At 35.8% G+C, this 27,561-nt stretch overlaps 1 protein-coding gene across 1 annotated transcript in view; it reads left to right on the top strand.

The window, feature by feature from the left end:
• The first annotated feature begins 1,455 nt into the window (after positions 1-1,455).
• Positions 1,456-27,561, top strand: part of LOC141674595 (uncharacterized) — a 63,144-nt gene continuing 37,038 nt past the window's right edge. The window contains exons 1-3 of the mRNA XM_074481306.1: positions 1,456-1,617; positions 1,932-2,096; positions 8,322-8,489. Of these exons, the coding sequence (XP_074337407.1) occupies positions 1,456-1,617; positions 1,932-2,096; positions 8,322-8,489 (495 nt within the window). The remainder of the gene's footprint in view (positions 1,618-1,931; positions 2,097-8,321; positions 8,490-27,561) is intronic.

Below are 27,561 nucleotides of genomic sequence, written 5' to 3'. Positions count from 1 at the left end.
CTAAAAATAATTATAAGTCTAAAATCAATTATGTGCCATATGTGTTATGTGCTTTACGTTATTATGTGAACTTTATGTGTCATATTATATGTGTGCGAGTCTGATGAAATCGTATGGGTAGACGATTAGGGCTACGTGGTATTAATTCGAGATACGCGTATGAAGTAAGTTATCTAAATGAATATCTTTCCATGATAGATTCAGTACCAACATGGCGAATCAAGCCAGAGATAGAAGGCAGTTAAGCATACGAGGTGAAGTGCACACCAGACAAGTTTTTCCCCTATTCTAAGTTCAGAATAGTGAAATATACCCCACTTTCCATATCAATTACACCTTTATAATTCTTGTTCATAAACACTGATACACAGTTATTGATTCTCGTTTCTATTTAATTTCGATTCTTGATTTCTCCCAATTTATTGAATCCTCTATTCATATTCCAATATTGATACCCTTACTTACATATACTATGATATATCCTGATGTTGAGATACATCAAAAGCATACCGATTGTTTAGGATGCTAAGCTATGGACCGGATGGTTACGATGCGGGCCGGGTATTAACCGGACCCTTGATTTTGAGGCCATAGTTTCCTGGGTACCCTATATGTTGGTTGGGTCTATGCAGTTGGGTATAGATCCACACTGTATCCTGACTGATCAACAGGTTATAGTGCATATGTTGGTTTTTGTTTCCAGTCTTGTTCATTTGGCACTCGCCAGTAATGGCAAATTATTATTCTTTACAGATGGTTGTTCAAACCAGCAGATTATCGGTTCATTATTCTTCTCTCTTTACACTATATATACTGTTGCAGGCTTGTTGAGTAATTTTTGCTCACCCCCTTCTATTGTTATTCACATTGTTTTCAGTTAAAATTGAGAATGAAACCCATCAGAACCCGCATAGTCAAGAAGCGAGTTAAGCAGCGGGATCATCTAATACCAAGGGTGTTTTTCCCTATCCCAAAAGAGAGCTTTGAGTTTCCAGATCAGGTGTAGCAGGATAAGTAATAGTCATAGTTTTGAATAAAAGTTGTTTAGTTTAAAATGTGTAATTAGAATAAAGTTTTGTAATAAAGAGAGTTCTTGAGACAGTTTTTTAGTTGTTTGTAATAAAGTTGTTTGTCGTTCTTGTTTTCAATCCTTAACCTTGAAAAGTCCTGAGTAGTAGTAGTTCGGGGTAATTGTTTTATTTATATTTGCTTGTACAGGTTTAGTGAGTAGTTAGTGTTAATAATGCCTCAAATCTATACCCCGGATTTGGAGGGTGTTACAGTTGGCATCAGAGCTTAGGTTTTGGCCCTTGAAAACAAGAACATTAGAGTTAAGATAAGATAGGAAGATCATATAAGATAGAAGTAAGAATGTTAGGGTTGTTTGTTTATGTGATTAGGAGTTATGAGTTCTAGGATTGTGATTTGATTGTTCTTGTATTATGATTATATTAGATGGCTTCTTCCGCGACATCCGAGTTAGAACCAGTAGCAGCACCGACACTAGCACCAGTATCGATGCAGGTATTTCCTCCATTACCACCACCTCCACCCCTACCGCAGGGACCAGTACCAGATCCGTTACCTGACCCTGAGTGGGAGGACTTAGAGCCACAGGTTCCCGTACCACAGCCAGAGATTCCCTAGATGGAGCCAGAGCTAGAGCCACCTATATATGTACCCAGGAGCAGCCTGTTCTATTCCCTGCACCACTGGCTATTTATGCCCCTGTGCCCGGGGTATACCAATTCCCGCGGCCGGAGTTTGTAGATGAAGTTGTAGATTAGCCATTACCATTGCCTTCTCGAGGTTCTCGCACAGATCTTCGCAAGCCCCACATGGTATCATATCAGCAGTACTAGTCAGAGAGAGAGGAGAGAGTCAGATGGCAGGATCAGTGTAGAGAGATTCTTGGGTTGTTTGAGACACAGGAGGACGGACTCGTACGAGCACTTCAGTCAGACTATATACTGAGGGAGAGGCTTCATCAGATATATCGTGCCGGTTCTCAGGAGATGGTTGATTTGAGACAACAGGATGTGCGCACCGAAGCCGTGTATCATAGGGCGATGAGAGTGACCGAGGCCGTACTAGAGGTGCTACAACAGGAGTTGAGCCGTGTATCACCCGGATTTTTGATTTCAGATGACAATAGAGTGTTGTACCCTGTGTATTATATGTAGATAGATGAAGCATAGTACAGTATGAACTTCTTTCATGATCAGTTTTATAAGGTAATTATTGAATCCCTTTCAAATCATTCCTTCTTCAAAATATTGTTTTCTAATTGGGACAAGCAGTGATGTGGTGTGACGATTTGTCGAAATGACAAAGAGTCTGGTGGGACGCGACCTAATCATGTGCTGTGTGCCATATGGTATGACAGACTGGCCATCTTGAGTACTAATATGGTTGTCTCATTCCTATTTAAATTATTATTCATTCTTTCTTCCTCACTCTTGATTTATTTATTCATGAATCTTTCCGATTGTTTCCTTGTACTCTTATCCCATACAAAAAGTTTCCAATCAGAATCATATACACAAATTCCTTCTTGTGTAAGGTCTATCCTTTGAATATTTTAAAAAGGAAATAAAATAAACCCATGTAGCAGATAATGTTACGTAATAAGTATGGACAATTGTAAGCCGATGGATGGTAGACATTTACGTGCAGAGAAGAATCATTATGCCGATAACGGGATAGTTGCGAGGACATCAAATCAAAGGCGGGGATCTGCATGCATGATACATTGCAAGTATGAGATTTTTGCGTGAATTAGAGTAATTAGCAAATCGCATGAGGTAAAGTAACTAGAGAAACAAGAAAGTTAAGCTGCATGTATCAGATGAGGCAAATGATCGATTGGACAACGGAGACGAATGAAGAAATCCTTAACAGTAACCAAATAATCGATTAACACGTTGTGAAAATGAAGCATACCTCAATCATGTGGGAGATATTTGTCATGAAGATTCAAGGTCGAAGAAATGCTGGTTACGAATAAACTTTGAGTGCATTCGTCAAGGAATGATTGGGCTTTCACATTCAAGTAAGTGAGTTGTGGTAAAATTAATGCTTGTAGCTGGGCTGGCAAAGAAGGTTCAATATGGAAAGACATAAAGGGAAATGAAGGTATGGTGGTTTGGCTGCAACAATTTTTAAGATGTGAAGCTTTAAAACTAAATGAACTCATTCGCAAGATTATAAGAAGGTGGGTTGAGACCAGGTGTTGGTCATCAAAAGTTGAACAAGTTAATTAATAAGAACAAGTGTATATTTCTAAGGATGGACGAATTGTTAAGTAGAGAGCTTGATTTGAAACATGAACTAGAAAAACTCTAGAATAAATTATAATTATACTCAGTATTGATATTCTGTTATAATCAGAAGATATGAGAAAGGTCATGGTATCATCAGAATTGTTCGCTATAATCCTAAGTTGAATTAAAATACGGGTTGAATAGTTAGTATTATATGTGGTGGTGACATAATAAGTTTAGAAGGTGGCAGTGAATTGGTATATTTGAAGGTTGATTGTGTTTGTTTGAGTGACTGTTGGTTGCTTGATTAATTGTTGGTGTCGGCTTGAGCCCGACTGGTAGTCAATAATGTAAAGGAGATGCTACCCAAATTTTCAGAAACTACCCTACTTTTGAAGATAGAAAGTATACTTCCATGTGTTATTGATATTCATGTTGATACTCCAAACAATTGTGATCTCGGTTCTTGAAAGAGATTGTTACAGCCAATCCGACTATATATATAATTGGTCTTTGATTTCATTTAGCTAGTCATTACTTGGTACAATTGATCAATTAAGTAAGTTAATGGGTTAGTTTTATCAATTAATGGTTAGTTAGATGGAAATCTATTCTAATTAGATTAAGTCAAATTTTGATGTGACTTTCTAATCCGAAATCAAAGCAATGAGGAATTTGGAAAAGGTATGAACACCAGTAGAATTCAGAAGTTGTTGCAAGTGCGTGACGCTTTACTTGGATGAATGTACCTTTGTAATAGACAAAAGAAATAAAAAGTTATTTGTATGGACAAGTGAGAAAAATGTTTTTAAGAACTAAAGATTGAAGATAGAGCAAAGAGAAGGAAAGAAAGGAAGAAGGGATGCGGATAAAAGAGGAGATTAATAATCACACCAATATGGATTTTATTAGACAGTCAAAGAGATCTTATCATCTGCAACAAAGTTTTATCAAAGGGCATCTTGTTTCTAAATTGTTTTGATAATCATACAATAAATGATTTTTCAAGTATTTCCGTTTTGGATGAAGTGTGAGATACAATTTTAACTCAGTTTCCAATTGATGTTGATAATTAGGTTGTTGTTAAATATCGAAAGTGGTATTAATATAGATGATTGATGTTTACTTCATAATGGGATGTTGTGAGCATCAAAGTTCATATTAATATCTAATTTGATATGACAACAAAATGAGTATTAATGTCAAGAGTTCAGTTTCGAAGGAGCTATGAGAATGTAGGACGAAAATAGGAAAGGAAGTGGAATCAAAAAGGGTGATGAAGAAACTTTATAAGATGCTAGGATTACCTCTAGATTGAGAAATCGAATTCACTATTGATTTGGCACCAGAGAATGAACCAATTTCAAAAGCTCCGTATAGAATGGCGCCTATTGGAATGAAAGAATTAGCAAAAAAATTGCAGGATCTTCTCGACAAAGGAATTATAAGGCCGAGTGTATCCCCATGGGGCACACCATAATTGTTTGTGAAAAAGAAGGACGGTAGTATGCGACTATGTATTGATTATCGTGCGCTGAACAAGTTAACTATCAAGAATAAATATCCTTTGCCTCGCATTGACGACTTATTTGATCAACTGAAAGGAGCTGCGTGGTTTTCAAAAATCGACTTACGATCAGACTATCATCAGTTAAAGATCAAGGCAGAAGATATTCCAAAGATTGCGTTCAGAATGAGATATGGGCACTACGAATTTCTTGTGATGGCATTTGGACTGACTAATGCATCTGCAGCATTTATGGATTTGATGAATCGAGTATTCAAGAAGTATCTGGATAAGTTTATCATTGTATTCATTGATGACATCTTGATTTATTCGAAGACAGAAGAAGAACATGCAGCGCACCTAAGAACTACATTGGAGACATTATGAAATGAACAACTTATTGTGAAATTTTCAAAATGTGAATTTTGGTTGAAGGAAGTGCAATTTCTAGGACACGTCATCAGTATTGAAGGAATTCAAGTGGATCCTGGAAAGATTGAAGCTATTTTAAATTAGGAAAGACCGAAAACTCCGACGAAAGTCAGAAGTTTCTTGAGATTAGCAGGTTGATACAGAAGATTTGTTAAAGACTTTGTAAAAGATAGCCACACCATTGACCAAGTTGACTCGGAAGAATGAAAAGTTCGAATGGAACGAGAAATGCGAAGAAAGTTTCCAAGAATTGAAGAATCGATTGGTAACCGCGCCTGTACTTGTCTTACCTGATGATCAATGAGACTTTGTTATTTACAGTGACACTTCTTATCGAGGACTTGGATGTGTTTTGATGCAACATGGAAATGTAATCGCATACGCTTCTAGACAACTAAAGCCTCATGAACAGAAATATCCGACGCATGATCTGGAATTAGCAGCAACGGTATTCGCACTGAAACTCTGAAGACACTATCTATATGGCAAAAGATGTGAGATTTACACGGACCATAAAAGCTTGAAGTATATTTTCACGTAGAAGGAACTCAACATGCGACAGCGACGCTGGCTAGAGTTAATCAAGGATTACGACATTTTAATTAATTATCATCCAGGAAAAAACTAATGTAGTAGCAGATGCATTGAGTCGAAAGGAATGATTGAACTGGTTAATATCTTCAAAAGACTTTATTAAAGAATTCGATAAATTGGAAATTGAAGTTTGTGTTCCAGAAAGCTCTACTGAAATGATTCACGCAATGACTTTCAGCCAGAATTATTGGAAAAGATAAGAAGGTGTCAGGAAGAAGTAATGGATCAGGAAATCGACAATTTGTCAGGAGAAGAGATTATCAGCCAGAAAGATGCCAAAGGAATTTTTCGAGTTGCTTCGAGGATCTGGATACCTAACATACCGGAATTGAAAGCGGAAATTTTACAGGACGCTCATAGCTCAAGATATTCAATTCATCCCGGAAGCACCTAGATGTACAGAGACTTGAAGAAAAACTTTTGGTGGCCAGACATGAAGAAAGAAATAGCGGAATGGGTTAGTAAGTGTTATACGTGCCAAAGAGTTAAGGCTGGACATCAACGCCCGAGCGGATTACTACAACCACTAGATATTCCAGAATGGAAATGGGAGTACTTCGCTATAGATTTCGTAGTGGGATTACCAAGGACTAAAGCAAATCACGATGTAATTTGGGTTATTATTGACAGATTAATGAAGTCAGCACATTTCCTTTCGATCAACGAAAGGTTTTCACTAGACAAATTAGTGCATTTATATCTCAAGGAAATCGTAATACGTCATGGAGTACCTGTATCCATAGTATCAGATCGAGATCCCCGTTTTAATTCAAGATTTTGGAGACAATTCCAAGAATATCTAGGAACCAAGTTGAACATGAGTACCGCTTACCATCCATAAACGGACGGGCAAAGTGAAAGGAATATTCAGGCAATTAAAGATATGTTACGTGTGTGTGCAATAGACTTTGAAGGCAATTGGGACGAACACTTACCACTAGTGGAATTTTCTTACAATAACAGCTATCAAGTGAGTATCGGGATGCCACCTTATGAAGCTTTATATGGAAGAAAATGCAGATCACCTACATGTTGGGATGAAGTGGGAGAGCGCAAGATTCTAGGTCCAGAACTGATTCAGCAGACCGGGGAAAAAGTAGAACTTATCTGAAAGCGACTCGAAGCAGCGCATAATCGAAAGCGTAAATATGCAGATCTATCCAGAAAGGATGTGGACTATCAGGAAGGAGAACAAGTACTGCTAAAAGTATCGCCATGAAAAGGATTAACTAGGTTTGGCAATAAGGGCAAATTGAAACCTCGTTATGTCGGACCTTTTGAAATTCTAAAGAGAATCGGAAAAGTTGCGTACGAGTTAGTCTTACCACCTCATATGCAGCATATTCATAATATGTTTCATGTATCTATGGTTAAGAAGTATAACCCTGATACAAGGCATGTAATAGAATATGAGCTAATCGAACTTCAGACAGATTTGTCATATATAGAACAGCCGGTAAGAATTTTAGATTGGCAAGATAGAGTATTAAGGAATAAGTCTGTATCATTAGTGAGAGTTTTGTGGAGAAACCCAGTGGTTGAAGAATCAACCTGGGAGCTTGAGAGCGATATGATAGAAAAGTATCCACAGTTATTTGCATAGCGTGATTCTGAGGATAGAATCCTATTAAGGGGGAGAGAATGTAACGGCCGAGAAAATTACGTTTGTATTATGTTCTAATAAAGATAATTATGTGTATTATTATGTAATTAAATGTGTTGAGTCATAAAACCCTAACTGCTATGTGCTACGTGTTGTCTGTTTTGATCAGAATGTGTTTCGGGTATTTATTGAGTGTTTTATTATAAGTTATAAGTTTTATTTCAAAACCCGTACAACTCAAACACTGTTTTAAAAGCCCGTATTTCAAACAAAATTATTGGCCCTATTTTGCAAAGAACGGCCTATACCATATCGTTATTCTGAACCCCTAGACATTTTACAAATTTACCTCTTTCGCGAAAAATGATTTTTTCCGGACCCCTTCGGGCGTCAAAAACCCCACAAAAATCAAATTTTCAATTTTATATGATCATGAAATTATCAAACATCATTTTTCTTTGCATTTTTGTAATATTCATAATTTTTGGGAATTTTTGGCATATATTTTGTATTTGTTGGATATTTAAAAGTTCATTATTAATACCCAAAAATTATAAAAATTGGGGCCAAATATTTTTATTAGATGTGTAATTAGCCCCTTAATTTTATTTAGCGGTATTATTTTCAGTATTATAAATAGTTGTTTTATTATTAATTAATTAGTTAATTATTATTAAAAATTCAGAAAATCAAGAATTAGGGTTTGTTGGTGAAGAACACTCAAGGAATTCAATCACAGATTTGAAGGTGTTTCTATTATCCAAATCAAACATGTAAGTAACCATTTTGAAGCCTGTAAATCGTAGTTTATGATTCTATGATCAATTTCAGTTATTGATTATTCGAATTTTAATTTATGATTTTCCGATTATACTTGGAATTTGGGTTTTGATTTTGGTTAATTGGTAGATGATTCTGTTAGTATAGGCTTGTAGATCGTCATGTTGCGAGTCAAACGGCACCGGTTTCATCGCCGTTGGTGCGCGATTTGTGGTCGTCGGAGAACCGCGGCGGTGGCGGCGTTCTTCGCGTTTCCGGCGTGATGGGCGACGGGGACGATAGAGGAAGGAAGGGAAAAGCCAGGGAGGCTGTAGGCTTGATTATCGAACGAAAACGAGGCTCTGTTGTTGTGTGTTGGCCGTCGAATTGCCGAAATCAGCCCGCCGGCGTCGGGTTTTTCTGGGCAGCCGCCTGTTCTTGAGAACCCGGCTTCGACCCGGTTTCAACCCGGAATTTGACCCGGGTTTGATCCCCCAACCCCCAATTCCTGTTTCTGTTTTGTGTTTCTAAATTTTAGTTTATTATTTATATTTTATAAAAATCAAAATTTGTTTCTATTAATTCTAAAAATCAAATAAAAATTAGTTTTAAATTTTGAAAATTATTATTAATAATTTCTAAATTGTTTTATTAATTTAGAAATTTGAATTTAGTTATTTAATTAATTATTTAATTATTTAATTATTTATCTAATTATTTATTAGTTATTTATTAATAATTAAGTAATTAATTAATAAATAGGATTAAAAATATATCGAATAATATGATTGATAATTCGATAATTAGTCGAATAATGCGAGTTACTCGTAGTTGTACGAGTAGTAGTTCGATAAGTTGGAATTATTATTCGAGTGATAGTTTATTTATTCGAAGAGTGTCATAATAATTATTCGTATCGATTATTTATTTGTAAATAGTCGATCTAATCGGATAATTAATAATAATTTGTGAATAATTGTAATTAATCCTAATAATTAAGGATTAATTATTTTAAAATACTATAAATATTAAATAATTATTTAAAAATATAATTAAGGTTTAATTAATTGTGATTAATTAATTATAATTGATTTATAATTAATTAAATCTTGTTTATTGCGTAGAAATTAAACCGTTAGTCCGATTTGAGTGAAACAAAGACCCTTAGACTCAGAAAAATGAACTGATTCCATTAAAAATAATTATAAATCATAATTTCTTTCGGAAGCGAGTCGTCTTGTGGTAATTAATTGCTTGTAGGCCCTACTAGGAGTAGAGTCGAGTTTAATAAATCCCGAATAATTATAAATTGAATCAGATAGTGTTTGTTAATGCGAGTTCAAGTCTAGTATCGATTATAAAAATAATTATAAGCCTAAAATCAATTATATGCCTTATATGTTATGTGCTTTACGTGATTATGTGAACTTTATGTGTCATATTATATGTGTGCGAGTCTGATGAAATCGTATGGGTAGACGATTAGTGCTACGTGGTATCAATTCGAGATACGCGTATGAAGTAAGTTATCAAAATGAATATCTTTCCATTATAGATTCAGTACCAACATGGAGAATCAAGCTAGAGATAAAAGGCAGTTAAGCAACGAGGTGAAGTGCACAACAGACAAGTTTTTCCCCTATTCTAAGTTCAGAATAGTGAAATATACCCCACTTTCCATATCAATTACACCTTAATAATTCTTGTTCATAAACACTGATACACAGTTATTGATTCTTTTTTCTATTTCATTCCGATTCTTGATTTCTCCTAATTTATTGAATCCTCTATTCATATTCCAATATTGATACCCATACTTACATATACTTTGATATATCGTGATGTTGAGATACATCAAAAGCATACCGATTGTTCCGGATGCTAAGCTATGGACTGGATGGTTATGATGCGGGTCGAGTATTAACCGAACCCTTGATTTTGAGGCCATAGTTTCCTGGGTACCCCATATGTTGGTTGGGTCTATGCAGTTGGGTATAGATCCGCACTATATCCTGACTGATCAGCAGGTTATAGTGCATATGTTGGTTTTTGTTTCCAGTCTTATTCATTTGGCACTCGCCAGTAATGGCAAATTATTATTCTTTACAGATGGTTGTTCAAACCAGCAGATTATCGGTTCATTTATTCTTCTCTCTTTACACTATATATACTGTTGCAGGCTTGTTGAGCAATTTTGGCTCACCCCTTCTATTGTTATTCACATTGTTTTCAGTTAAGATTGAGAATGAAACCCATCAGAACCCGCATAGTCAAGAAGCGAGTTAAGCAGCGGGATCCTCTAATAGCTAGGGTGTTTTTCCCTATCCCAAAAGAGAGCTTTGAGTTTCCAGATCAGGTGTAGCAGGATAAGTAATAGTCGTAGTTTGAATAAAAGTTGTTTAGTTTAAAATGTGTAATTAGAATAAAGTTTTGTAACAATGAGAGTGCTTGAGACAGTTGTTTAGTTGGTTTGTAATAAAGTTGGTTTGTCGTTCTTGTTTTCAATCCTTAACCTTGAAAAGATCCTGAGTAGTAGTAGTTCGGGATAATTATTTTATTTATATTATGCTTGTACAGGTTTAGTGAGTAGTTAGTGTTAATAATGCCTCAAATCTATACCCCGGATTTGGAGGGTGTTACACTATGTTAGTCAGCCTCCTGGTTTTGAAGATCCAAATTTCACAAATCATGTCTGCTATCTTTTGAAAGCACTCTATGGACTGAAGCAAGCACCTAGAGCCTAGTATGACACTTTATCAAAGTTCCTTTTGGAAAATCACTTCACAAGAGGTACTTTGGATAAAACTTTATTCTTTAGAAATGTTAATGGCTCTAGTATACTTGTTCAAATTTATGTAGATGATATTATATTTGGTTCTATAGATGAAAAACTTTGCAAAAAGTTTGCCTAATTGATGCAAAGTAAGTATGAAATGAGCATGATGGGAAAACTAACTTACTTTCTTGGTTTACAAGTTAAGCAAGTTAGTGATGGAATATTCATTAGTCAAACTAAATACATTCATGATCTTTTAAAGAAGTTTGATCTAATGGATTGCATATCTGCAAAAACTCCCATGGCCACTGCAACTAAGCTTGAATTAAACACTACTATAAGTCTGCGGATATTTCAAGTTATAGAGGCATGGTTGGCTCACTTCTGTAATTAACAGCTACTAGGCCAGATATAATGTTTGCTACTTGTCTTTGTGCTAGATTTCAGGCTGATCCCAGAGAATCTCATTTAGTAGCTATTAAGAGAATTTTCAGATATCTCAAGGGAACACCAAAACTTGGCATTTGGTACCCTAGAGACTCTGATTTTGATCTAACTGGTTATTCAGATGCAGATTATGCAGGTTGTAAAATAGACAGAAAAAGTACAACAGGAACCTGTCAATTTCTAGGGAACAAACTTGTGTCCTGGTTCAGTAAAAAGCAAAATTCAGTTTCTACTTCTACAGCTGAAGCTGAATATATTGCTGCTGGTAGTTGTTGTGCACATATTTTGTGGATGAAAAACCAATTGTTGGACTATGGTTTACAAGTGGATAGGATTCCTATTTTATGTGATAACGCAAGTGCAATTGCCATCACTGAAAATCCAGTACATCATCAAGAACAAAGCACATAGACATCAAGTACCACTTTATAAGGGAATATGTAATGAATGGTACTGTGGAACTGGATTTTGTTCCAAGTGAAAAGCAGCTTGCAGATATATTTACTAAACCACTTGATGAATCCACCTTTTCAAGGTTGGTAAGTGAATTAGGTATGCTTAATTTCTCTTGAATTATTTTAGATATTTTTGCAAGTGGTTATGTAGCCAGAAATTTAATTGATTTTTCTGTTTTGGATGAAATTTTGGCTAAGTCAAAATTTACATCCCGACGGATGATAATTATCCGTCAAGTTTGATCATCCATCGGAATACAATTTGTCAATAAAATCAATAATTTTTCCGGAATATTTTATAACTCGACGGATAACTGATTTGTCATCATCTGTCGTATTATCTCAATCCTAGCCGTTAATTCGCTAAATATTATCCATCGAGTATATTACTTTATTATTTTAGACTGTTAAGTTCTGAGATAGTATAAAAGCAAATTTACTTTTATTCATTTCTTTTATCATTCTCAAGATTCAATTGCTCCAATTTCTTTCTTCTCAAAAGCAAACTCTCTCTCTCTGCAAATTCAAAACCTCTAACAATGGCGCCTGTAGTGAATATCATGTCTCAAACTGGTTATATCTATGAGAAAAACAACTTCTCAGCTTTGGTGAACAAGGAGATTCAACAGTCTGGTGACTATCACAAAATGATGGATTTTGTGAAGAACTGCAAACTCAACTATGCCATGCTGGAATCACCCACCATTTACTATGAGGTTGTTGAAGAGATATGGACAACTGCAGTGTACAACTCGATAGACAATACCATCATATTTACTCTAAAAAGTAAGCAGTTTTGCATAAATAGTGATATTGTTAAAGCATGCTTCAAGATTCCTGATAATATTGTAACTGCTCCACACACAAACACTGACATTGTTAATATGCTTAATTCCATGGGCTATGCACTCAATACTTCTAAATTAAGTGAAATTAGAAGGTTGGGTCTTAGGAAAGAATGGAATTATCTGTGTGATGTAGTAACTAAGGTGTTTCCTGGTAAGATTAGTAACTTTGACTCTATAAACATCTCTATGCTTAACATGCTTTACATGCTAGTTACTGATAAGTACTTTAATTTCAGTGATTTGGTTTTGTTTGAGTTAGGCTTTTAGTTAGGAGAGATCAATAAGAGAGGTAAAAGTGTCTATTATGCTAGATTCTTTATGATACTTGCTAACCACCTTATTGAAGATATTGTGATTGAGAACCCAACCAATAAGTTAAATTGTTGGGTTCAAGAAAGGAGGATCATTGCAGGTTTAAACAGAGCAAACCATCATAAGGAGGTTCCCTTATACTACTTTCCAATAATGGAGGGACCTCAGGTAAGTGAGGTAATTTCTTCTGTCTCCACTCTTCCAACCTCACAAATTTCTTTGCTTTGTAGTGTAGCTATGGCAACTTTGTCAATGACCCAACAGTTGCCTACCCAAGCTACCAAACCAACAAAAGTTCCTAAATCCAAAGCTAAGAAAGCCCCCTCTGATTTCTTTCAAAAGAGATCAGTTGTAAAATCCACCAAACCTAAAGAGGGGAGTGTGAAGGTGGGCAAGAAAGGTGAGGGACAGGGTGAAAATCAAAGAAGCCCTAAGGATAAGGTTGGAGAGGTGAGTGTTTCCCAGCCTAGCCACACTGTAGTTTCTCAACAAGCTGCAGTGCTTAATAAGGATATAAGCTCATTACTAGTTGCATCCTCCCAAAAGGATGTGACTGTTGAACAAAGCTCTCAGCCAAGAGCACAGGCCAAGAGGGTAAGGGACACAAGCTCACCCCAAACTTATACCAGAAAGAAGAAGCCAAAAACCTTTGGGGATGCACAGGGTTCACACACTGTGCAAACTGGTGCAAAAGACCCAGTCACTGCACCTTCCCAAAGTCAGGTTGATGTGGCTCCAATAAATGTGGAGTCACAACCAAACTCTGTCATAATTGAAGCACCTGATACACCAAATTCTCCCACACACTCATTGGATGTTGACATGATAAATACATCACTTCCAAATTCTCCATCTTTAACTCTCTTGGAGAAGCCAAAAATCCAAACAAGTGAGCATCATCTTTTAGATGATTTGTTGGCTCACTTGCCTTTTTTTTCTGAAACTGTTTAGACATCTGTGCCAAAATTTTCATCAATCTGCACAGAGTCTACAATAGTCTCCACTCCAAACTCAATTATTTCTTCTATTCTGATGGATATTCATCATCCGTCAAGTAGTGATTGTATCCCGATGGATAAGTTTAACAGCAGTCATCCGTCGGATAGTCAAACTGCTAACCCGATGGATATTCCTCATCCGTCGAGTATCTCTACACAACTTCAAATTTCTTCAATTCTTACAAGTGCAGAAGACTTAGTAGTGGTGCAATCACTTCTAGGACTGAGGAAAGGGAGTGATTTGAGTGAGAGTCTGGGTTGCTCCCAGGAAAAAGAAGAGGAAAAGAGTGATCCAATGCAGTCCATTTATTCAAGACTGGAAAGTGAGTGAGAGGAGTCCCATCTTAGATGGTGAAGGTGAGGGTGTGAGAATGGGGAGCCAAGGTGAGACCTTGATGCAAGAAAAGAGAGATAATGAGAGAAATGCAGGTACAGGAGAAATAAGGGTGGATGTCATTGCAAGTGAGTTAATGAATGTCCAGGATGCCGACATGGAGGGACTATCTCATCAAAGTCAAGCTGTTATAGACTCTACCTCCTTAGATTCTGAGGCATTTACTCACCCTGTTTCAGCATATCAACTTCTAGCTGGACAGGGCAATGACAATACAGAAAAGATGCTAAATTTGGTGCACACCACACTGTCTATGCAAAGAGCAAAGGATGCAATCACAACTCTGCCCTCTACAGCCGATGACATTGACTATGAGACTGGTGGTTCAGAAGATTTCTTTGGTGGTGAGGATGAAGCAAGTGAAGAGGGGTCAATGGACATAGGGGTAGAAGTAGGCCCTAGTTCCAGATCTGGTATGCCATCTTGGGCATTTTCAAAGAAGTGTGATGAACACTATTTCAAGACTACCCTGATTCAACTTATAAGTCAGACACACTCTGCTCTCCAATCCACAATAAATGCCAACACCAAGAAGCTCCTACAAGCACACCTTACTTCTCTTCAATTACAATAAATCCAAGGCTTTCAACATACTCAGGATGTCACTTCTATCAAAGGTGAAATTGATCAAATGAAAAGGGACATTTCTGAAAGGTTGGATTCTAAACTTCCAGAAGCTACAATGCTTGACATTAAGAGACAACTCAGGAATAATTCTGATCTTGCCGCAAAGATAGATTCCTTGGATACCATAATGACAACATTGGAAGCCTCTCTAACAGCTATACATCTACATCAGGCACAACAAACAGACTTGCTCCAAAGGCTAGTGGCAGCACAAACCCCTTCCTATACTCAACTTGATGATAACAAAAAATGGGAAAAATAAACCTCTTCAAAGGGGAGAAAGAAAGCTCAATTGTCTTATTCAGACAAGGGGAATCAAGAAGTGAGGGGGAGCAACAAGTGCTAAACATACAAGTCAGCAAAGTGATTATGCCAACAATTGCTTTCACAAAGCCACCAATGTTGGATAGTATTGACCTAATCCAAAGAGCCGCTGAAAAGCCTAAATTGAAATCAAATTCTAAGATGATTGATGTTACAGCCGTAGAGAAGGAAATAAAATAAAAACGGAGGAAGATAGATGCAGATATCTAACAAAAGTTTGGGCCAATTTAGAATCCAGACAAAGTCTTCAATCATCACTCTAAAGTCATGAAAATTTCTGTGAATGACATAAGTATGAACTATCTGGAAAGAGGTCAAACTTCCTGCATCAAGTCTCAAAAGAAAGATCTCATTATGAAGGCCAAAAGGAACTATCCTAAGTTTTCATACAAGAATCCTATGGATACAGTGTTTGAAACACCTAAGCCAGATGAGAAGAAGCTGCTAGCTAGGTCTATTGCATTTGACAAGGATCCATCTGATTCAGCATTGAAAAGAAGAATTGCTAAAATTTATATAAATGGTAAGGAGATTTGTGTGGTGGTTGGACACCCACTATTTGTGGAAGCTAAGAAGGAAGAGAAAGAAAGAATCAGGCTAGAAAAGAAGCAAGATGCTTTGGATGCTAAGAAGCAAAAGCAAAACAAAAGAACAAGCTGTTATCTTGGCCAAGCTTCAAGCTGTAAAAACCACAACATTGCTTCCTGTACAACCAACTGTAATTACTGAACCTAAGGATCTAAAAATGCAAGAAGAATCACAGCAGAAAAGAAGATTTAGATACAAACTCCATTCTAAGAGGAAAGTGAACTTTAATGATGAGGAATTGGAAGACCAATTTCCCAAAAAGCCTACAACTACAACTCAGACATCAAAACCCTCAGTGGTATTTGAAGAATTCAAAGTGGTTGATCCAACAAGGAATATTCATGGTGAACCAATTGTTCCCAAGGATGAGCCAGTAGACTGGGATAGTTTACCAATTCCTGAGCTAAATTTACCCATCTTCAAGACAAAGAAGACAAAGACTAGAGCTAGCAAGAAAGTGGAGCCTATATCTCTCAAATCCAAAACTCTAACCAAATCCCAACCCACAGTCAACAAGAGAGATCTCATGTACATTTGTGATATCAAGGAATTTTCAGACTTGAATCTTTACTTGGATGAACTAGAAGAAGTAAGAGGAATTGATGCTTATAGACATCTTCCTGAAAGACTAGTTTTTAGATACAGGGGAGGGAAAGAGATGACATGGCCTCTTCACAGGATTCTCCAAGAAAGCCAATCTGTTCTGATTAAAGTCTACTCATCCTTCAAAAAGAACTTTGGATACAATGTGACTACAAGGAGAACAGTTCTATAAAGGATTGAGGAACTAAGGAGTATTAGAGCCAAAGATGCACTTCCAAGAACTCTATATATTCCCTTTACAGGAAAGAGAGTGCACTGAGGCCCTATTGACTGATGGAATTCAAGGATGAAAAAGGGGTTAGAAGATTTTTCAGATTGGAGGACCAATTGAGTATCTCTAGCAATGAGACTCTTTTGGAAATACAGGAAATGCTAGATCTCTCAGAAGATGATGAACTTGAATTCCACAGACAACTTCAGAATTAAATTGAAGAAAACAATAAAAGGCTTGAGAAGAAATCCAGATAATCAAGGAAATAGATATATCTGCTCAGACTAGAGGAGCATTTTGATAACAATTGTGAGAATTTCTTTGTGTACTTTGCATTATTCAACTTTCAGCAATTTGTAGCACTTATCAGTTTTATCTACTATTTTTCAATCTGTATGTTTAGGATGTTTTATTATCATCAAGTTTCTCTTAATTAATGGCTACAATTCTAGTAGACATAAATTGGGGGAGATTGTTAGGAATATGTTGTGTACTTGATGATAAGCTAAACAAAACACCTTAGTAGATTTAACTTAGTGAATTTTGTAGCACCCGACAGATGATCAATTATAGTCCCGACGGATGATTCAATATAGTCCTGACAGATGACTAATTGATATCCACCGAGTAAGTAGCTTATGTAACAATAAGTCATGTAGCACATTTCTGCAAACAACTTTGTATAAGATTCTGTAGTAGCTTATGAATCATGTAGACTACTAGTAGATGTGCAGAATAGGCTGATTAAATGTAAATATAAGATGTCTTATAATTCTGCATAAATGAAATGGAGTCAAGTGATAAATGGCTACCCGACGGATGATCAACAAAGCTACCCGACGGATGATCAACAAGGCTACCCGACGGATAACAAGCATGTACCCGACGGATGATCAATTCAAATATCTGTTGACAGGGACAACACAGTCACATGCATTGGGTGTTTGCAAAAGGAATGTGGCAGCCTGTTTAGCAGGGTTTTGAGAACAAAGAAGCATTACCATTTCCATGCTATTATGAAGATATTCAAAGATGCTGGAATAGAGTAGTGAAGCAACATGGAGTTAGACTTGAAAGGTTGTGTTTTATTATTCTGTCTTATTACCATGTAAACTTGGTGATATATAAACCAAGTATAGCTAGTAGAACAAACAACTAAGCAAACACATTTTTAGCAGATAAACATTTGTAAGCTGTATTCTGTAGAATTTCTCTGTAGTTTGTTTGTTCACTTGTAAAGCAGCTGTGAGTTATTCAAGCCTCATAGGGTTCTCTTTATATATATATATATATATATATCTGGTGGATACATTCAAATCCACCAGAAAGTTTTAAAGACTTGTGTTTTTATTACTTGTATTTTAATTTATATAATTCTTTCATTCCGCACTTTGCAAATCAAACACATATATATTATTGAATTAAAACCATTTTTCATAAATCTAAAAAAGAAGCCAGAATTACATTCAACCCCCCTTCTGTAATTCTTGTTGTATTGTTAGGGAATAACACCTACCATGCCTATGAATGATATGGCTACTCAGAATATGAATGCACAATTTGCTAATATACCATTTGCTCCTAATCCTTATTATGTTGCATTTAGTATGCCTCAAATGCCATTTAGCATGCCTTACTGGAATAACATATTTGCAAATAGCATGCATTTTCATGTAAACCAAAATGTGCATGATAATTCTCTTTTAATGTCTGGTTTCAATGGTTCAACTCAAATGACTAAAGATGAATTTGAAATTCTCAAGTCAAATGAGATCAAACCTAAGAAACCAAAGAAGAAAGCTAACAAGGCAGGACCCAAGGAAACTTTGGTACCAAAATCAACTTGATTTGATTTTGATGTGTGTAGAGAAACAGAAAGAATCTCTGGTATCTGGATAGTGGTTGCTCAAGGCACATTGTAATAACCCCAATTTTTGGAATTTTTGAAACCCTTATGAATAGTGTTATGCTGAATAAGAAAACTTTTCATGCCACACTATGTAGGGGTTCTTTTATTGATCTTCTGGGATATTATTAGTACTCTATGTGGTATATAAGTGTATGTAAAGATCGTCAGAATCCAAATTTGAACCTTTTGATTTTTCCCGAGAATCCATCAGATACCGAAAGAATTGAGTATAAGGTAACATGATTGAAATGATTTAAATTTAAGGATTATAAGAGAGGATCATAAAAGGAATATAATTTATTGAGAAAGGTTAAGGGAACACAAGTAATAAGATCCCAGGTATGATCCCTCAAACGAGAAATGAGAACGAAAGTTAAGCGAACCGTATAATAGATCAACGGTCATTAGCCAAGTAATTAGAAGCTAATCCAAGAGATTAGAGGGGATGATGTCATCCAACCAATAAGAAGAGGGCAAGTAAGGGATGGTGACATAATAAGGTGACATAAGCATGACATAAGGGGGAAGGAGGTGTGGTTGATTTAAAACCACACAAAGTTCATGGTTAAAAAGGTAATTAACCAAAATCAAGCTAAAAACAACCAACCAACAATCATTTCACCCAAAACACAAAAATCATTCATTTTCTTCATCTTGCTCTCGGCTTTTTCTTCTTAAACCAAGGAGGAAAATTTCAAAACCCTAGCTACACACCTTCATAATTCAAAAGGTTTGTTTCTTTAGCTTCTATAATTCATAACTTAGATGAGCCATAAGTTTAAGCTCAAGATTCCATGATTATCATAGCTAATCAATTCATCAAAGTTCTTTGTGAATAGAGTTTTTCAAGAACTTGAAATTTTGATCTTGTGTTTTTGTTTAGATATAGCTTTGGTAAGGATTTTCAAGGGTGATTCCAAGCTCCCTAGTACTTTTACTCACCAAGGAAGGTATAATCTCATACCCTAGCCCTACTTTTGTATAAATTAGAGTTATTATGTTTGGTATGGTTCATGAGAGGCATGGTTATTGAGTATTTAGAGATTGGTTGGTTTTGTGATGTGTTTGGAGTTGTAAATCTTGTTGATTATTTAAAGAACTTAAGTAAAGCTTTTAGTTCATGTGGGGAATAAGTATAAATTGTTAATGTTGAGTTGTTGGGGCTGTTATAATGTAGTATGGATGGAGTTTTGATTGGGTTGTGATTGTGGATTGATTGTGGGTTGAATTGGAGTGTTTTAAAATTGGGTAATCGCGTAAACATAGCCGTCGTAATGTCCGATTTACTTTAGGCTGTTTTTTTTTCTTAACATTAGGACCCGTGAACTCACTGCTAGGTTTTGACCATTGCCATGATTAGATAGTTTATGTTACGAGCTTCGTTTTGATATGTAGTTCGTTTGATTCCGATGTACGGTTTAGGAGAAATGACCGTTTTAAGTAACGGTGTTTCGCGACCGAACCATTACCCCTCGCCTTACTTTGAAACATAGGTTAAAGACCTAAAAGGACTAATTGGGGTATGAAATAATTATGTTAAGTGGATTAGGCAGTTGGTAAGGTACTCGCGAAAGAATCGCCTTAAAACCCTTAATGGTTAATTTATTAAAAATGGTGAATCCGAGGGTACTCGAGCGACTTAAGAGAATCAGTAAGCGCAAAACGAACGTTAGAGTCTAATTTGGTTAAAGTATAGATTTACAAGTGACTTTGGTTTAATTCCAACTTATATGTTGTTCATAGGTTACCAGACTCGCCCCAAGCCATTTATAACCCCCAATCGCTCAGGCAAGTTTTCTACCCGTATAACTGTTGTTGTGATGTATATGTGTATATGCATGATCTTGTGATAAATGCATATTTGTTATTAGCAAATTCTTGCGATATATTGTAGCATGTGATATGGTATATATGCATGCCTGTTTCGTATTCTTGATTTATATATCTGTTGGTTCAAATGCTTATTAGTTGCATAACACCTATGCTAGAGATAAGCAGTAGTTGCGTATACCCTGAGTATAGGGGACCCAAAGGTGAACCCTTTTCTAAAACCGGGAGTAGATGTTCCCGAGTATATGATATATATATATTGATATAGTTTTCAAAACTATTAATCGAATAAGGTTTATTCGATAAGTTTATATTATTTAATGAATATTATTTTAAATATTCATTCGAGGACTTATGACTCAGTTTATATTATTTCAAATATTCATTCGGGGGCTTATAACTCCGTTTATTTTATTAATGAATATTATTTTGAATATTCATTCGGAGGCTTATGACTCCGTTTATTTTATTAATGAATATTATTTTGAATATTCATTCGAGGACTTATGACTCCGATTATTTACTAAGTAATATTCTTTATTTTATTAAAGAATAATGTTTCGATAATCAAACTTATTTTTTTGATTATTCAAATAAAGATAGTACTTTCGTATAATTATATCTTTGGTTATTTAATACCCATTTCAAGTATGAGTTTAACACTTCTACTTCGATTATTTTAATAGAGATTATCCTTTTTTGGGAATATTATTTAAATAATAATATTCAGATATTTTCTAATATATTGGGACTGATTTATTTTAATAAATCAGCAGTACCCCAAACATTCTTAAAAATGTTTTCGAGTCTTCAAAATGACTTTTAAAGTTTAGAGCGGATCCCAAAACTCGTTTTAAAATTTAAGATCTCCCTTTTTGAAGGGGACTTGAATACTCGTTCAAAAATCTAAAGGATCCGGCTCTGGGGTGTATTTTATATTCGCAACGAGGTTGCTGTTTTGATAAATGAATTGATTACTTACCCAACGTTCGGGAAGTAAGTCCATCTAATTGAGTCGGCATAAGCGACAGGCCGGGGTACGGTCTATCAAAGTGTAAGTGGCTGGGTGGCAGTCCATCAACGCATAAGAGGCCGGGTGGCGGTCCAGCACAAGGTCCTTATGTGGCCAGGGTGATGACCGGTGGGGGATTCATCCATCTACTAGTAGAAAAGGTTACTTATTGGTATCTTTGCCTGATCAGCAAGATATCAGGTTTATGCCAAGGTTTTCTCCTTTCCAAATTCATTGGATATTGCAACTCTGTTTATAATTTTCATAACAGAGGTTTTCAAGGAGTGTATGAAATGTATATATATAGGTGTGTATATATATATCAGAACTTAATGAAGTATCTCGTAACTTCATTATTTATAATGATATTTCAAAGATTGAATCTATTCAAGTCTTATCTTGTAGTCTCATCAGTGTAATGAACTTTTGAAACTAATTATAACTTGAACGGTGGTAGTTCAAGTAGTATTCGAAAAAGATATAAGTATATTGGAGTATCTTGTAACTTCATCTTTTAAACTTATATCTAGTTAATGATTATCTTATGCATGACAAAGATTTTCAAAAAAACGTTGAGACAAGGTTGGATATATGAGATCACCTTGCAATGATATTTTTATACAGTTATAAACTGGAACTCTGTGTATATTATACATGTCAGAGGATTTCAAAGATTGTGAAAAGTATATATGTATATATACTGAATATTTTGCGACTTGGTCGCGTTAAGATATCAGCTTGGTTCATTTCTTCTTGACCAAGACTTTCATGAGTACTATGAGAATGCTCATATATTGTTAATCATTATAGATATTATTTTGGTGGGCTGGTTGCTCACCCTTGCTTTCTTCTTTCATCACACAACAACAGATAGAAAAGATGAACAGGACCAAGCTCCCAATTCACGAGCGGATAGGAAACGTTCCGCAGTTTCCTATAGGCGTTGATGTCGCTGTAGCTGAGGTAGGAACTACCAATAAGCTAGGATTTCAACTTTTGATGTACCAGACTTATGTGTCTTTATTAATTATAATAATGGCAAAGAAATGTAAATCTATTCAGAAACCCTTTTAAGGTGTAATGGCATAGAATTTTGGAATAAAATGACTCGTGTTATTTTTGGATATTCATCTTTGAGACTATAACTTGTGGTGTGTGTGTTTAATGTGGGGTCACAGTACAGAGTAGTTGATTGTTTATTAAGATTGGGTGTTAATAAGGGAAATGGAACTCGTGACGACCCGGATCCCCGACCTCGGATTTGGGGGTGTTACACACATGACTGGAGATTCTACCCTGCTCACTAAGTTCAAGGAAAGAGCTGGCCCAAGTATTACTTTTGGAGATGACAACAAGGGTTATACTTTGGGATATGGCTTGATTTCAAAAGATAATGTCATCATTGAAGAGGTTGTCCTAATGGATGGTCTCAAGCATAATTTTTTGAGTAACAACCAGCTTTGTGATAAGGGCAACGCAGTTACTTTCAATTCAGAAGCCTATGTTATGACAAACAAAAAGAGCAACAAAGTGGTTCTCACTAGAGTGAGAAAAGGAAATGTGTACCTAGATGACTTTAACTCATCAAATGCAGAATCAGTTACTTGTCTTCTCAGTAAAGCAAGTCAAGATGAAAGTTGGCTATAGCACAAGAAATTGTCCCATCTAAACTTCAAGACCATGAATGAGCTTGTCAAGAAAGAATTGGTTAGAGGTATTCCTTAAGTGGAGTTTACTAAGGATGAATTGTGTGATGCCTGCCAGAAAGGAAAGCAGATCAAAGCATCATTCAAAAAGAAGCTTGATTCAACAATTGAAGAACCTTTGCAATGGTTGCACATAGATTTGTTTGGACCAGTCAATGTGTTGTCCATTTTAAGGAAAATATATTGCCTAGTAATTGTAGATGATTTCTCAAAGTTCTCTTGGACATATTTTCTAAAGTCTAAAGATGAATTTAGTGAAATCATCATCATTCACATAAGGCAAGTCAACAATCATCATGACTTCAAAGTGAGAAGAATCAAGAGTGACAATGGAACTGAGTTCAAGAACTCTGTAATGAGATCATTTTATGAAGAGAATGGAATTATGCATGAGTTTTCTGCAGCTAGAACTCCTCAACAAAATGGAGTGATGGAAAGGAAAAACATATCTCTAATTGAAGCTGCAAGGACAATGCTTGAAGAATCAAAGTTACCAACATATTTTTGGGTTGAAGCTGTGAATACTGCATGCTACACTCAGAATATTTCTTTGGTTAATCAAGCCAAATGCATGACTCCTTATCAGTTGTTCAAGAATAGGAAGCCAACTTTAAATTTTCTTCATGTCTTTGACTGCATATGTTATCTCTTATGGAATCAAACTGATCAATATGGGAAGTTTGATGCCAAATCAGATGAAGGAATTTTTGTTGGATATGATGTTGGAAAAGCATATAGAGTCTATAATCTAAAAACCAACATTGTTATGGAATCAGTTCATGTTGTGTTTAATGATAAAGAGATTAAATCACTGCAAGATAGAGATTTCCATGTAAGCAACAAATTTGATAATGTTGAGATGGTTAGTGATGACAGTGATGATGAAAGTGATCAAGAAACAGTGGCTAAGGATAATACAGAAAAAACTACAACTAATGAAGCACATAATTCAACATCTGTCGAGTTACAAAATGCTTTATCCGTTGGTAGAAAATCTGCCTCAACCTTTGGTAGATAATAGCCTTCATCCGTCGAAATACAAAGTGCATCATCCGTCGGAACAATGAGAGAAGCTGAGAGTCAAAATAGATCACCTACAGATAGAACCCCTTCCTCAAATCAAGATTCACAAACTCAGGGGGGTTTCTCATAATCAAAACTTAGTCACATATCAAGACAACAATGAGGCCTCTTCATCTAGAGCTAATCTTCCTCAACAGAGAAAATGGACTATAGATCACCCTTTTGAGCTCATTATTGGTGATGCATCTCCTAGAGTTCAAACAAGGAAAGCAACTCAAGAAAAGTGTCTGTATAGCAGTTTCCTTTCTAAGGAAGAACCAAAGAAGGTAGAAGAAGCTCTGTTGGATCCTGATTGGATTTTAGCTATGCAGGAGGAGCTAAACCAATTTGAAAGGAACATGGCATGGAAGCTGGTACCCAAACCTAAAGGAAAGAATCCAATTGACACCAAGTGGGTATTCAAAAACAAGATGGATGAAAATGGCATAGTAATCAGGAACAAAGCTAGATTGGTTGTTAAGGGCTACTGTCAACAAGAAGGAATAGATTTTGATGAAATATTTGCTCCTGTTGCAAGACTTGAAGCCATCAGAATTTTCTTAGCTTATGCAGCCCATGCCAATTTCAAAGTCTATCAAATGGATGTCAAAAGTGCCTTTCTAAATGAAGATTTGGAGGAGGAAGTCTATGTCGGTCAGCCTCCTGGTTTTGAAGATCCAAATTTTCCAGAATATGTCTATTATCTTCTGAAAGCACTTTATTGATTGAAGCAAGCACCTAAAGCCTGGTATGACACTTTATCAAAGTTTCTTTTGGAAAATCACTTCACAAGAGGTACTGTTTCTTTAGAAATGTTAATGGCTCTAGTATGCTTGTTCAAATATATGTAGATGATATTATATTTGGCTCTACAGATAAAAACTTTGCAAAACGTTTGCCAAATTGATGCAAAGTAAGTATGAAATGAGAATGATGGGAGAACTAACTTACTTTCTTGGTTTACAAGTTAAGCAAGTTAGTGATGGAATATTCATTAGTCAAACCAAATATATTTTTGATCTTTTAAAGAAGTTTGATATAATGGACTGCACATCTGCAAAAACTCCCATGGCCACTGCAACTAAACTTGAATTAAACACTACTGAAAAGTCTGTGGATATTTCAAGCTATAGGGGCATGGTTGGCTCACTTCTGTACTTAACATCTAGTTGGCCAGATATAATATTTTCTACCTGTCTTTATGCTAGATTTCAGGCTGATCCTAGAGAATCTCATTTAGTAGCTATTAAGAGAATTTTCAGATATCTCAAGGGAACACCAAAATTCGGCATTTGGTACCATAGAGATTCTGGTTTTGATATAACTGGTTATTCAGATACAGATTATGCAGGTTGTAAAATTGATAGAAAAAGTACAACAGGAACCTCTCAATTTTTAGGAAACAAGCTTGTGTCCTGGTTTAGTAAAAAGCAAAATTCAGTTTCTACTTCTACAGCTGAAGCTGAATATATTGTAGCTGGCAGTTGTTGTGCATAGATTTTATGGATGAAAAACCAGTTGTTGAACTATGACCTACAAGTGGACAGAATTCCTATTTTATGTGATAACACAAGTGCAATTGCCATCACTGAAAATCCAGTATAACATTCAAGAAAAAATCACATAGACATCAAGTACCACTTCATTATGGAACATGTGATGAATGGTACTGTGGAACTTCATTTTGTTTCAAGTGAAAAGCAGATTGCAGATATCTTTACCAAGCCACGTGATGAATCCACCTTTTCCAGGTTGGTAAGTGAGTTAGGTATGCTTAATTATTCTTGAATTTCTTATGATATTTTTGCAATTGCAATGCAGCCAGAAACTCAATTGATTTTTCTATTTTAGATGAAATTCTGGCTAAGTCAAAATCTACATCCCGACGGATGTTCATTATCCATCGAGTTTGATCATCCGTCGGAATAGCATAGCTTAATAAAAATCAATTACTTTTCTGGATTATTTTATGCACGACGGATAATTGTTTTATTCTCATCCGTCGAATTGCTTTCATCATGGCCGTTGGAACTCTGAACATTATCCATCGAATATACTTACAGTCTGTAAGTATATCACGACGGATAATTGACTGAATTTTGACAGTTTATTTATTTTAAACGGCTATTTTGGGCTATTTTGATTGGTTACTTTATTTTACTTTATTACTTTTGACAGTTTATTTCTGAGATAGTATAAAAGCAAAATTCATTTTCATTCTTTTCTATTATCATTCTCAAATCAATTGCTCTACCTCTCTTCTTCTCCAAAGCAAATACTCTCTTTCTCTCTGCAAATTCCCTCACTTTAACAATGACACCAGTAGTCAAAATCATGTCTCAATCTGGATTCATCTATGAAAAGAACAATTTTGTAGCTCTTGTGAACAAGGAAATTCCGGGGTCTGAAGATTTTCACAAAATGATGGATTTTGTGAAAGGTTGCAAACTCAGTTATGCTATGCTGAAATCACCCACAATCTACTGTGAAGTTGTAGAGGAGATATGGACAACTGCTGAGTACCAGTCTACAGACAAAACCATAACTTTCACACTCAAAGGTAAGCAATGCTGCATTAACAGTGACACAATTCTAGCATGCTTTAAGATTCCTGAAAACACTACTATTGTTCCACACACAAATGCTAATTTAGTTACCATGCTTAATTCTATTGGCTATGCACTTCCTACCTCTAAGTTAAGTGAGATTAAAAGGCTAGGTCTTAGAAAGGAATGGAGTTATTTGTGTGATGTAGTTGCCAAGGTGTTTTCTGGAAAAATAAGTAATTTTGATTCTGTCAATATTGCCATGCTTAACATGCTTTATATGCTAGTTACTGATAATTATCATAATTTCAGTGACATGGTTATGTTTGAATTAGCCTATAAGTTAGGGGAAGTTAATAAGAGAGGTAAAAGTGTCTATTATGCTAGATTCTTTATGATTCTTGCTAACCATCTTATTGAGAATATTTCTATTGAGAACCCAACCAACAAACTGGATTGTTGTGTTCAAGAAAGGAAAATAATTGCAGATCTGAATAGAGCAAGTCACCACAAAGAGGTGCCCCTCTTCTACTTTCCAATCATGGAGGACCCTCGGGTAAGTGAGGTAAGCACCACTGTCACTACTCTTCCAACCTCACAAATTTCTTTGCCTTTAAGTGTAGCTATGGCATCTGTGTCAATGACCCAATAGATTCCTACCCAAGCTACCAAAACACTTCAAAATCCAAAACAAAGAAAGCCTCCTCTGGTTTCTCTCAAAAGAAACCAGTTGCATAATCTACCAAACCTAAAGA

Source organism: Apium graveolens, chromosome 7 (genome assembly GCF_009905375.1).
Source record: "Apium graveolens cultivar Ventura chromosome 7, ASM990537v1, whole genome shotgun sequence".
Taxonomy (NCBI): domain Eukaryota; kingdom Viridiplantae; phylum Streptophyta; class Magnoliopsida; order Apiales; family Apiaceae; genus Apium; species Apium graveolens.
The sequence above is the reverse complement of the archived record's forward strand: the minus strand, read 5'-3'. Positions and strand labels throughout refer to the sequence as shown.